A 14,009-nucleotide genomic window follows, 5' to 3' on the forward strand; every position below is an offset into this window, starting at 1 on the left:
ACTTTAGTTCCATGCTTGAATTGAGTTTAGTCCATGTCTTTTACTAAAATAGGAACCCTTATATCTGCTGTTTTAATTAATGAGAAAATTATCGCAAGCTTAATCTGAGACATAAAAAGAAAACTCTTTCGAGTGACATAGATTGCTAAGCGGTGTGGGAAATCTTTCATCTCTTTAAAAGGCAACTCGTATGAAATTTTAGCGTGAAAAAATTATTACAAGAAAAACTAATCCCCCAAATGTAAAAAAATAAAGAATGCTATTATTAATATTTTAGCGTAAAAAAATTATTACAAAAAAAAACTATCCCCCAAATGTAAAAAAAAAACTCAAAGTAATTTTATTCCTTGTTTTGAGATCGAATAAAGCACAGTTTTTTTGTATGATCTTTGTTTGCAATTTTGGCGTAAAAAAGTGAATGACACAAAACGCAACTAGAAATAGGTGTAGAAAATACGAAAAAGATAGATATAGATTGGGGCTAAAGGTAGATATAGGCTATGGGGTCTCCTGGATGCAGGCCCGCCACAGAGGTCCGGGGTTGTTCTATTTTATCCACCCTGGAAAAAAACTGCCCCGGACAAAATATCATTTTGTCCACTTCCTCAGTAAATTGAAAGTTTTTAGTTAAAAATTTAAACTTTTATTTAAGTTTAAGAATAATAAATAAAAATTATATAAATTCTTTCCATTCAAGGAATATTTTAATATCCAAATGGCATATATAAATCTATATATATATAAAGGTGACAGTGTTTGTTTCTTTTTTTTATTTGTACCCGATGGCCAGAAGTCCCCATAGCATCTACAGCTCTGAAACTTGGCACAAAAATCGAACGTACCTCGGGGGTCAGCACCTTGAAGCCCAAATTCTTAATTTTCTAATTAGTTTTTTCTTAATGAAATGTTTTATGTGATTTTTAGCCCTTTTTTGTGTTTAATTCGTCACAGACCCCCCAACCAATCGTGTCAGGAAAATATTTTTTGTACCATAGTGTAGGGAATTTCATTTCAAATACAACAACTAAAAATATTTTGAAAATTGACCAATCTTTGAATTTTTTATGAATTTTTAGAAAAACCTTTATTTTGTGTTTTTCCCCTGGTTTAACTTTTTCTCAACCCATCTCCCAAAAGTATTAGATATTTCTTTCTGAAAATTTAGTATGTAGTTGTCAAAACATGTCTCCGTCTTCAGAAAAAAAAAGTTTTCAAAAATACGCAATAATTTTTTTTAGAAAAAATTTTATAAAATTTTGAAAAAAAACCCTTTCTTTTTCCCTTTTTCCTAGGTTTAATTCTCTCTAAACCCATCCTACAAAATGTATTAGAGATTTCTTTTCAAAAATTTAGTATGCAGTAGACAAGAAATTTCACCTTCAGAAAAAACAATTTTTCAAAAATATGCAATAGCTTTTTTTGTTACAATTTTTTAAAATTCAAAATGACACATTTTATCTTCTACGTCCATTCTGAGTAAGGGGAAAAATGTTTCTTCATTCTGTGACGTCATGCCTGGATTGAACGTTTCGCTGTGTCGTTTTTTCTTTTTTTTTTGCATTTGCTTATTTGACGATTAACAATGAAGTTGTAGAATTATTATTTGTTTTTCGCAAAATATTTTAGATTGCAAAGGATTGCATTTAGGTTTTTAAAGGGTTTTCATGCATTTTAGTTAAAAAGTATGATTACTGGTTATTTGACATTGGAGGGGGGGGGGGGGGAGGAATTGGTATTCTGGAGTTTTTTTTCCATACTTTTAAATCGCAATTGCTTCTAGGCCAGAGTTCGTTTTGCCCACTAATTGGGTTAGTTACTGTAGCGAGGTACAAACTACGGGGAGCAAGAAGAGAGCTTTTTTTTTGCGCTACTTAATTAAACGAATAAAGCAGTTTTTTTGTATGATCTTTGTTTGCAATTTTGGTGTAAAAAAGTGAATGACACAAAACACAACTGGAAATAGGTGTAGAAAATACAAAAAAGATAGATATAGATTAATTAATACCGCTGCCAAATTTTTTTAAACAGGCGAACTTGGCATAAAAACAGGAGGGCACGGGTATGGCCATGTGGGTACTGCTAGTATGTATATAAACAGTAGATTGTGAAACATTTTAAAGTGAAAATGAAAAAAAATAAGATTATTGGAAGTAAGTGTGTGTGTGTAAACAAATGAGTATTAATAAGGTATAATGCATGTAATAGAATTTATAAAAACAATCACATCAACAGTGAAGTTTAAAATGTTCATCTGTGGTATGGGAGTTACATTGTCTATAATAAATGCACAGGGTGACAAGAAATAACTAGATAACCATACACATAACAATTTTAATGCTAATGAAAATATTACAACCAAACTTCAAAATAAATATGAATACATCATATTTTTTTTCAATAATTTATTTTTAAAGTTTACAAATTATTTTTGAAACTATCACAAGAGGTTCAAAATTTGCTACCTTGGAATTGCAGTAGGGTGCATATTTTACCCGATCAAAAATAAAGTTTAGAAAGCATATAAGAAACTGAGCAAAAAAAAAAATTTTTATAAATAATGAGTTTAGAATTTAAACTACACTATCACAAGAGGTGTCAAAATTTGCGAAATTTTTCACAGATCACGGAAAAGGTAAAAAAAATGGAATTGCGTGTCATCTTGAGGGCTCTACCGCTCTTTGAAGTTTTGCATATTTTACATTTTTGACAGACCTAAACGATATGATTTAAAAAATACAAAAATAAAGTTTAGAAAGCATTTTATTTAAGAAACTAATGAAACAAAGCACAAGAAAACAAAATAAACAAACTACAGTTTATAAATAATGACAAAAGTTTAGAATTTAAACTTATTTTTGTGTCCAAAATTTGGCATTTCTGCGCGAGATTGCAACCTGGTTCTAACGAAGCCATCTCTAGAAGTAGCGTTAGTAACACTTTGTGAAGCCTGTGTTATTAGTTTAACACATCTTTCCACAGATTGTGAGTGGCAAGGAAAGTCAACGATTTCCAAGCTATTATCTTTTGCCATAATTTGAAAGTTCTCGTTAGAAATATGTCGAAGAACCGGTGGTGCTGTAACCTGACACTCTTGCCAGACAATTATTTCCGTATAATCTTTAGCAGAGAAGTTAATTTTTGGTGTTTTAAATATTCTGCGTTTAGTGCTACTTTCAGCCTCTCTAGCTTTTTTTATTCTTCGTAATGCTAACTCCCGAATGTGCTCCCTATCATCAAACAACATACTGACCAGCAGGTTTTCTAGGTGCGCAAAAAAAGCATTTCTTTCGAAAACAGAATACACAACAGATTTCAAGTTTTCGGGTAAAAATCGAGAGTACACAATCATTTGAAAAAGATGTTTGGCTGCTTCCTTAAAAGATGACTTTTGCTTGATTAAGAACCAAACTGGACTTTAACCACATAGTTAACAAGTAATCGCAAATTTTCTGTTGAATTAAGAGTACTTACATAAAGTCTGAGTATACAATTAGCAGAAGTAAGCCATCTCGAGTGCGCCATTTTTCCAGGTTGACGATTTGCCAGCTCAGGACTACAGAAACCAGTTGATACAGCTTGACAAATCTCATAAAGATATTTTTGATCCGTGCTTAGTTCATCAACCACATTTTTCAGCAAATTAGGCAAATTACCATCCACCGGGCAAAAAGACAATGTCATTTTATTTTCACAACCAGCTAACTGTTTTCCAATAGGTCCGGAATATTCTTTAGGACTCAAAGTGCAACCATCTAAGGTCAAGAATAAATGACGAAGGAGTAATTTGTTGGCATGAAGCATACACACACACCATTGCAATGGTCTCCTCTAAATATTGAATCACGCCACCCTTCCAACCGGTGTTTATTGCAGTTCCGTCTCATCCAACGCAAATCACGTCTTCTAAATTCAAGCATTGACCTTCTAATAGAGCTGTAATCGAAGTTAGAATTGCATTAGAAGCAGTGCGTGTCCCAAATAAATTGATCCGGGTTCTGCTAAAATTGAGATGTGCTCTTCTAAAATTTCTTTGCGATGGTAACGAGCTCCTATTTTCTCATTTATCAGAGTCTTGTCTTTACGTCCATAAAAGTAAATGCTTTTTATAACAATACTTCCAATATCTTTGGAAGCTTCTTTCCGAGCTTTAGCTACAGCTCTGTGGATTTTGTTTTCATCAACAACTAGAGTTAAATCTTCTTTTGAAACCAAGCCGACATCAGCTAAAACTGCAGAAGCAACAGCAGCAGCAGATCGCGTCGACAAACCGTATCTGTCACAGACCTTAGCAACTGTTGGCAAGATCAGTGTATTCCTATTTGTCGTTGAAGTTGATGGTGTCCCTGTAGAGGCCGTATTCGTCTCTGTTATGGGATACGTTTCTGGAGAAAATTCACACATTGAATCGTCATCAAAATTTGCTGAGACAGAATCGTTATTTTCAGTAGAAGACTTTTTTGCTGCCCTTTCAAGTTTTCTCTGCTGTTGTTTCATTAATCTAGCTGTTTCTTTCTTATCGACACCTCTTATCACCATTTTCCTGTCATTTCTTTGATCCAACAAGAAATTTCTCTCATTGATGGGAACTTTTTTAGGTTTTAAACACGAACAAGACTCAAATACAGGGCACTTACAAGCCGCAACGTCGAAGAGCTTCTCAGATGACTCTAAAAAGCACTTCAGTTTATTTTCAAAACTATCACTTCGTTTGTTTCTGGGATATCATTTCAAATTGACGTACTTTTCGAAATAGAATTTTAATAATTGAATTACTCGTTCCTTAGTTACGATTGGAATTGAAGCTTTTGTCCAAATACTGTTGATTTTTTCAGAAACAATTGTATATATATATCTGAACTGGAAGGATCCTTTCCATTATGCATACATTTCTGTTCGCTCCTGACAAATAAAATAAATTTTATGACGTCTTTTACAGTAGGTAGCTTCCGATCATCAAATTCCTTGTAGGGTCCCAGTATAGCACAAGTAGTCTCACTACGTCTCGAACTCATTACTTAAAACTAACAGAATCGGCATATAACACTAACAATTGCAACTGTACTTTTATAGCATTAAAATTACTTTGGCTACGAAGAAAACACCCGTGAGTCAAGCCAAGAAAGCCCTCGAAACAAGTAAAAGGAATTAGCAAGTTGAAACCAAACAAAGTCGAAGTCGTCACTAACATATTGTTGCATGTAAATCGAGACGTGGCGCCAAGCTTCGTGGACGATTCTACTGCGGAAATGGGGGTTATTCCCATATAGGCATTTACAGTAGTAATCACCATATGTTTTTTTTTTTCTGTTCGTGTTGATATTACGAATCACAATCTTTTTATTTCAGCTGTCGAGCTTTTATTTCACAGTAAATTTATAACTTTATTCACAGTACTTCTTTTTCAGTTGCCATAAAAATGACAATTTTTCAAAACTTTGACGATCGGTAGAGCCCTGAAGATATAGTTTTATTCTATTTTTTAAATTATTTTTGTAATTTACGATCGATTTCGCAAATTTTGAGAGGTCTTGCATTAAGAAAAACAGAAAAAAATTTTTTCGGGACACCCTAACATAAAGCCTTAATACAGAGCTCTAAACTTGTCACAAAATTATCAGCTATGAGCGGCATCAGTCGTTACCGATACTATATCCCATTCTTTGGATGAGGATTTCTTTAGGGATGCTAAAGTTATAAGAAGTTTAGCACACACCCTCGTCCCTGAGACCTCCTTGCATTGTTGAACGGCATCATCGACCCCAATTTGTAAAGGTTTGGGGTGTGATATGTGCTAATGCAAAAAATCATTTTTTTTTTGTTGATCAATGGATAAAGATAAGTAAAGAAACATATCAAACTAATTTTGAAGGATGTTGTCTTACCTTGGTTGCAAAAATTCTTTGAAAACAAAAGCTGGACCTTCCAACAGGATTCCGCACCTGCACACAGACACTAAAGGCACTCAAGACGGGTGCAAGACACATTTTCCGGACTTCATTGGAGCTCAAGAATGGCCACCGTATTCCCCAGATTTAAACGCAATGGATTCTTCTGTTTGATTCATCTTGGAGACAACCCTTATGAAAATGGTCTATAGAATTCTATTAAAAAAATCTTTAGAAATACCTATATAGAATCTTATAGAATTATGGCCCAATTTTCTATAGGTTGTTTTCTATAGAATTCTATAGTGAAAAATTCTATAGGTTTCTATAAAATTAGTTCTATAGAATTCTATATACTTCTTATATAATTCTATAGAGTTACTTTTTATAGAATCCTATAGAAATGCCCTATAGAAAATTGGGCCATAATTCTATAAAACTCTATACAGGTATTTCTTATAGGCCTCTAAAATCTTCTTATAGAACTTCTATAGATCTTTTTATAGAGCCTCTACAGATCTTCCTATACAGCCTCTAGATCCTATTAAGAGCTTCATAAAACACAATGACAATGCTTTACATAATTAATATACGTTTGACAAAACCAAATTATGCCTAAAAATATTAGGTACAGCAATTTATTACAACGATTACACATTATTGTTAGATAAAGACACTTCATAAAACTGGCCAGTGGTACCATTTGGGAGTGCTGATTAAATATTAAAACCCCTATCAGTATAAAAAACACTGTTAACACGTCTAAACTTTCAGTTATTGTTACTTACATATAAATTAATAATGCAAAAACAGGGTTCGTACGGGTCATGGAAATCCTGGAAAGTCATGGAAAAAAATTTAGCAAATTTCAGACCTGGAAAAGTCATGGAAAATTGAAATTTTCATTCAAAGTCATGGAAATTTATTTAGAGTCATGAAAAAATGTCCTGGGCAAAATAAGTCAGCAGTTGCTTAAAGAGCATTAGACATTTTGAGTGATTTAACAGTATTGCACATAAAAGCTATTAAAACTGGAAAATTGAACAATCCCAAAAATAAATCTGAATTTTGAAATCCCTTTGCATCCACTTCTGTAGCAGCCACACTTTTTTTTTTTTTGCAATGCGATTTTACTGCTTGAACATCACTCATTTAGAAGTTACATTATTTTCAACATTTTTTATATTTTATATTCTGTAGTAGCGAACTTGCACGTTCTTGATTTTTGCCACACGCACTCAAAAAACGCAATTTAATTGCATCCGAGTTCGTTTCCATAACTTGTATAACATTTATTTTTAAATTTATCTTAATTTGTTGAAGGTTTAAAAAATAAAGACACGAGTCAGGTGATAGAATACATAAATAGGGGAATTCTTATACCCTAAAACAGTAGTGGCCAACATATGGCTCGCAAAACTGATCCATGCGACCCACTGCTATGTTCAATGTCAAGAACTAAACACTATGTTCCAGAATTTCTGAACCTATTAATTTTTATGCATTTGAAAATGTGCAAATAAGTAAACAAGTAGATTTGAATCAGAAGATATATTCACTACTGAATGTGTTTTTTAAATTAAGATTTGGTTTAGAAACAAGAATTTAGCGAAGAATGTTTCATGACTTTGAAGATCCAAAGTACTGTCAAGTTATTTGGATGATTAAATGCACTGTTGACACTAAAGCCTTTTAAAGCAAATTTATTGAAATTTAGTTAATAACTCATTCAACCTTTGTCCCATTCATTATCATTCTGCCTGTTTATAAAAAAAAAATGCACATTAAAAAACTACACATTTAAGCTTCATTATATTTGATTCACTGTATTTTTACTTTACTTAAATTTATATGAAGAAGACATATACGAAGTTTAGTTTTTTAGGTGTACATTGATTGTTTTTCATTTATTAAATGCTTGGATGAGATAGTGGCATTAACGTGGAAGTTTTACTAATGCTCATTTTCAAAAAATGACAAGTTTCGTATTAAATAGTACTATTCTCTTCATGTAACACGGTCATGAAAATTTTTATGAAGTCATGAAAAAGTCTTGGAAAAGTCATGGAATTTTTTCATCCAAATAGAGTATGAACCCTGAAAAATCACTAGTATATGTCATTACTCAGTTATGAGCTCTATTTACGTAGTAAAACCAAATGTTATTTCTGATGTATAATGAAATTCATTCTGGATTTAAAATTCAAGTTTTGTTTTATAACTACTATTCATAAATTTATTCATTCCTAATTGGCTTAAAATAACAATAAAAATATAAATATAACGAAACAACACAAAAATAATACATACTTTCTAACGAATTCCGCAAGTTTCGGCCATTTTCAGTGCTATGTTGTTGGATCGCACGTGCAATGCAAAATGGACGATTTGCCGTTCGGGGCAGAAAGGGGAAAACAGACTGGCGCATACGCAAAGAGATTGAGAGAAATATTGCTGGAAGCTCTCGCAACAAAATATGGAGATTGCATCTTGGAATTTTGATTATTTTATTTACTAAACAGTGACAAGAAGTTATACGATTTCTCACGCACTTAGAATTAATTTCAATGTTTAGAAGTTTTATTATTACTATAAAATAACTTAAACATTGTAAATAATAAATAATTTTTATCTTTTATGATTTTTTTAAAAATTTAATTAAGTTTGATTTTTTTTCTTCGAACTATTACAAAATGCAACAGTATTATTATTAAAGACCATACTAAATCTGCCATTGTAATAAAAAATATGACTTTAACAAATAATTAGTTGTTAAAATTATTTATTCTTAAAATTAAATAGATTAATTAGGAATTAAACTATTTCATTTTAGGGATTAAACTTCCTAATTAATTAGAGCTTTTTAGCCTTTCCAAACTAGGAGTATTGTATGAACACTAATGAAAACTATAATTGTAAAAACAAAATGAACGAATTCTCAACTTTTTACAAAATTCTACAGTAAGGGAAGTATTTTGATCAAATTCTATAGAATTTATCATCTACAGAAACCTTATGATCAAATTCTATAGCAGTTTCTATAGAACTTTATAGAATAAATTCTCTATAGAAACCATTCTCAAGTTCTCTATATGGATATCTATAGAATTATATAGAAATAATTTCTATAAGAACTTTCTTATAGACTTTTATTATAGTTTAATAGAATTCTATTAAGCTCTATCAACCCTTTTCGTAAGGGAAGGGTGTGTGTTAAACCTCATGAAATTTTGGCATCCCTAAAGAAATCCTTATGCAAGAAATGGGATAAAATACCTGAAAGTGAGTTGTGGACCATAGCTGAAATTTTGTGACACATTTAAAGCTGTATATTAAGGCTAAAGGTAGCCACTTTGAAAATATATGTAAATATATTACACAAAGTTATGTATTCATACATTCTATTACTTTAAGTAAAATATAATCTAAAATTAGTTGCACTATTGCGTAATTATTGAAGTGTACAATCATTCTATTTCAATTAAATGATTAACTGACTATAGATAATGTATTATAATTAAGATACTAATTTTATTTTATTATAAGTCGTAAATTTATGTATCAAACATAGTTGATTTTTATTTCGTCTACTTTTCCCCCCATTTTGTCCAATTCCTTCTGCCGCCCCGTACTTTTTACAAAAAATTGGACGAAATAGTAACCCTGCAGAAGTCCTTTCTCAATTTCTTTGATGTTATTTTCTTTAATATGTATAGAGATATCGAGGAAAAGGGATATAAGTACTTATTTTTATTTGCTTGTTTTTCTTTATTTCATAATCCTAATTCGTTCTCTTGTAACATCTTGCTCTTTAGCTCTAGGCTTGAATTAAGTTTATCCGTAGGACTTTAACTAAAATAGAAACCCTTACATCTGCTGTTTTAACTAGTTGGGGAAAAAATGGAACAAGCTTAATATGATGCAGAAAAAAAAAGCTCTTTGGAATGACATAGAGTGCTAAGAGTTGTAAGAAATTTTTCATCCTTTCATTTGACAATTTAAGCTTGGAAAATTAGTTTAAAAAAATAAATCTAAATTTGAAAAAAGCACTGTTAAGTGCAAACCCCCGGAGCTCAAAGTAATTTTGTACCGAATTTCAAGGCTATAGATGCTATGGGGTGTTTGTGACGCAGGCCTGCAACAGACAGAATTTCAATTTCTTTGAGGGTACGTTTTCAATGTACTGCATATAGATAAAAGATTAGTTTAACAATGAGGTCATTTCCAAAATTAAATAATTTAAAAAAAAATTTAAGAAGTTAAAAAAAATTCTGAAAGATCATGCTTAAAAACATAGGATCTGACCATTTTTTAAATAATTTGACTAAATTTAATGTTTCAAAAAAATATTTTAATTTGTGCACTTTTAATGTTTACGCTTATGTCGATAACATCACAAATGATGAAATGCTATTCACTTTTGCCATTCACAGAGCTGAATATTTAGTTCAGATCTTTATTCACATGTGTTGGGAACAATATGGTTGATAGCAAGCATCAAGTGCAGTGTTTAATTCGCTTTTTGATTTTCATAACGTGAAAACGTGGTTGACAGATGTGCCAAAGTACATCATTTGTGACTTCATGAAGACCACGCCTTATTTTCAAAATTGGACATTTTAAAAAATTAATTAAAAACTAAGTGTTGAGAAAATTAGTTTTTTCGCTCCATGTTTTTTTTTTTTTTCAATTCGATCAATTTCAGTGACTAAAAGTAGTACTTTTGACTGAAGGAAACAACACCATTGTACAAAAAGTTATACCATACAATCTTGATTATCTCAATCTCTACTAACTAGAACCAAAGACAATCTAGAGAATCGAAAATTAGGGTAATATGTTTGTAACAAAATTAGCTAAAATTGCCTACAAGATATTGGAAAATATATAGTTTGATTTTCGCAACCTTTTTAGTAAATAATTACTCGAGTTCTGTTTTAAGCAGCTGTGTTGTTTGAATGAAATATGGACATAAAGATTGATAGTTTAGTGGGAATAGTGTTGAGTCAATGCTTCAAGTACACCATGATTGTTAGATTTACATTACATTAGTTTATTGTGCAATCCATATAGGAGCTGTATATTGCACAAAATAATGCAGATAGCTTACTTATAGCTATGTTTTTCCTATTATAATTTAATGTTATTATTTATTTGTAGGTAAGATTTTTTAACAGGTCCACAAATTTCATCTCGAATATCTGGATAAATAAGGAAGTACAGGCATCACAGCGTTCCTATATTCCTATATTTCTGAAAAAGTTCCTATTTTCCTATAATTCCTATATTTTCAGTTTCCGCTTCCTTTCTTTTTTTTTTTAACTTTTCTCCCGACTTTTTGCTACTGCCTTTCCCCGAGCCACGCCCAGACGCCATTTTATCTTAGCAGGGCTCCCAAATGGTCCACTTTTCCCGCCAAAGTTCGTTTTTTATGGTAAAGTCCGCTTTAGACCGCTTTTTAACATTTTGGTCTGATTATACAAATACAAATACAAAAGCGACGACCAGCAACAGGCTCTGGGCCCAGCTAGACTGGTCCTAGTCAATTTACAATCCCCAGTGAAGATCAATGGCCCTCTTAAAACTATCTACTCCCTTACTCATTACCACCTCTTCCGGTAAACTGTTCCAAGGTTCCACTACCCTGCTATAATAATAATTTTTCCTAATATCCATGTTAGCCTGAGATTTAAATAGCTTAAAACAATGACCCCTTGTCCTGTTTTCAGTGCTAAACTTCAGTCCCGTAACATCTTTCATTTTAATAAATTTAAACAACTAAATCATGTCCCCTCGATCTCTTCTTTGCTCAAGACTGTACATTTTTAACCTTCTAAGCCTGGAATCATAGTCTAAGTCCATTTATTAGCCTTGAAGCTCACCTTTGAACCCTTTCCAATACATTAATGTCTTTCTTAAGATAAGGAGACCAAAACTGAACAGCATACTCCAAATGAGGTCTTACCAAACTTCTATATAAGGGCAGAAGAACTTCTTTAGATTTGTTTGAAATAGATCTATTGATAAACCCAAGCATCTTATTGGCCTTGTTACTAGCATTGCTGCACTGTTGGCTAAACTTTAAATCCTGACTTATTAAGACCACCAGATCAGTAACTTTGTCTGCCTGACTAATGACTGAACCTTGCAAATAATAACTTGTACACTTATTTCCATGCCCTAAATGTAGCACTTGACATTTCCCAACATTAACAGCCATACCCCAATTATCAGCCCACTCCGTAATATGATCTAGATCCTCTTGCAGCTGTTTTGCTTGTTCTTCATTATCTACAGTCCCCATAACTTTGACATCATCAGCAAAACAATTCATGTTCCCAGAAATATTTTTGTGAATATCGTTCATAAAAACAATGAACAAAACAGGCCCTAACACTGATCCTTGAGGAACCCCGCTTAAAACCTCACTCCAATTAGAGTAATTTCCCCTTACAACTACCCTTTGTTTCCTTCCGGTCAGCCAGTTTTTTACCCAAATGAAAGTTTTCCCTCCTATTCCTATATCAGCTAATTTGCTAAGTAGAGCAACATGCGGTACCTTATCGAAAGCTTTTTGAAAATCAATGTAAACAACATCTACAGGCTTCTTATTGTCCAAAGCCATGGTAACTTTGTCATAGAAATGTAATAAATTAGTTGCACAAGATTTACCTTTCCTGAAACCGTTCTGAAAACTAGTCAATAGATTATTAATCTCTAAAAAATTTACTATCTTATTTTTTATCAATGTTTCAAAAATTTTGCAAACCACCGAAGTTAGACTCACTGGTCTATAATTTCCCACACTCCCTTTAGACCCTTTCTTGAAGAGCGGTGTAATGTTAGCCAGCTTCCAGTCCTCTGGCACTGTCCCCGAGTTATAAGACGCATTGAAAATATTTACGATTACATCTGCTAATTCCTCCGCACATTCAACTAAAATTTTTGGATAAATATTATCAGGTCCCGGAGCCTTAGTCTCTTTCATTTTTTTCAAATGAAGTAAAACGTCATCCCTGGAAAATACAAAGTCCTCAAGCTGTATTATAGCTTGTGTCTTGTTGGTGTCAACTGTTGAGATACAGTTATCGTTAAAAACACTCAAAAAAAAGTTATTAAGAGCATTAGCAATATCACTATCGTCCTGAATTAAAATTCCGTGCTCATGAACCAGTGGCCCAATATGACTATTTCGAACTTTCCCCGAATTAGTGTATGCAAAAAACCTCTTGGGATTCCTGTTTATGTTATCTGCCAGTCTTTGCTCCAACTCTCTTTTCTGAATTCGTACCAAATACTTAAATTTACGCCTTGCCTTACAATATTGGAGCCTATCTGCGCTGTGACCAGTTTCTCTAAACCTATGAAAAGCAGCTTGCTTGTAATTTAGAGCGTCTTTAGTTTCCCTGGAGAACCACATTGGCCAAATTTTAGTGTTGACACCCTTTCTCCTAAAAGGAACATGATCCCCAACCGTTTTCGCTAGCTTTTCCTTAAACTCTGCCCACTGAAGATTCACATCGCTATTGTCCAATCTAGAAGAAAAAACTGCTTTCAAACTCTGCCTAAGTGCCACAAAATCAGTATTTCTGAAATTGGGCACAAACCTAAAATTCTCTACTTTGTGCGTATCAAATTTAATCCCAAACCTAATACTGTTGTGGTCACTGTCTCCAATGTGTTCCCCTACACATAACCCCTGAACAGAACCTTCCATATCACAGAAAACTAGATCCAAAATCACGTCCAGTCGAGTACCCTGAGTTACCATTTGATCTAAAAAACAGTCACCAATTACTTTCAAAAATTCCTCTTCTCTGCTATTACTATGGTAAAAATTATTCCAATCAATTCCTGGAAAATTAAAATCTCCCATTATAATGACTGACCCCTTGCTTGAAATGTCACTAATAATACTAAACATCTGTTCATCTTGACCCTGGCTTAAGTTGGGTGGCCTATTAATGTTCCCTAAACGTAGTTTATTTCCCTTATTGCTCATCAACTCCAGCCAAATAATATCAATCTCATTAGGTTTGTCATTAATTACCAATTCATTGCAAGTTAAAGTGTCTCTGACATAAAATAAAACCCCACCACCTCTTCTACCTACTCTATCTTGTC

General features: G+C 32.6%; 1 protein-coding gene across 1 annotated transcript in view; it reads left to right on the top strand.

The window, feature by feature from the left end:
- Positions 1–10,365: 10,365 nt before the first annotated feature.
- The window catches only part of LOC129229359 (WD repeat-containing protein 76-like), a 75,206-nt gene continuing 71,562 nt past the window's right edge, over positions 10,366–14,009 (top strand). The window contains 1 exon segment of the mRNA XM_054863688.1: positions 10,366–10,386. Within this exon segment, the coding sequence (XP_054719663.1) occupies positions 10,366–10,386 (21 nt within the window).

Source organism: Uloborus diversus, chromosome 1 (genome assembly GCF_026930045.1).
Source record: "Uloborus diversus isolate 005 chromosome 1, Udiv.v.3.1, whole genome shotgun sequence".
Taxonomy (NCBI): domain Eukaryota; kingdom Metazoa; phylum Arthropoda; class Arachnida; order Araneae; family Uloboridae; genus Uloborus; species Uloborus diversus.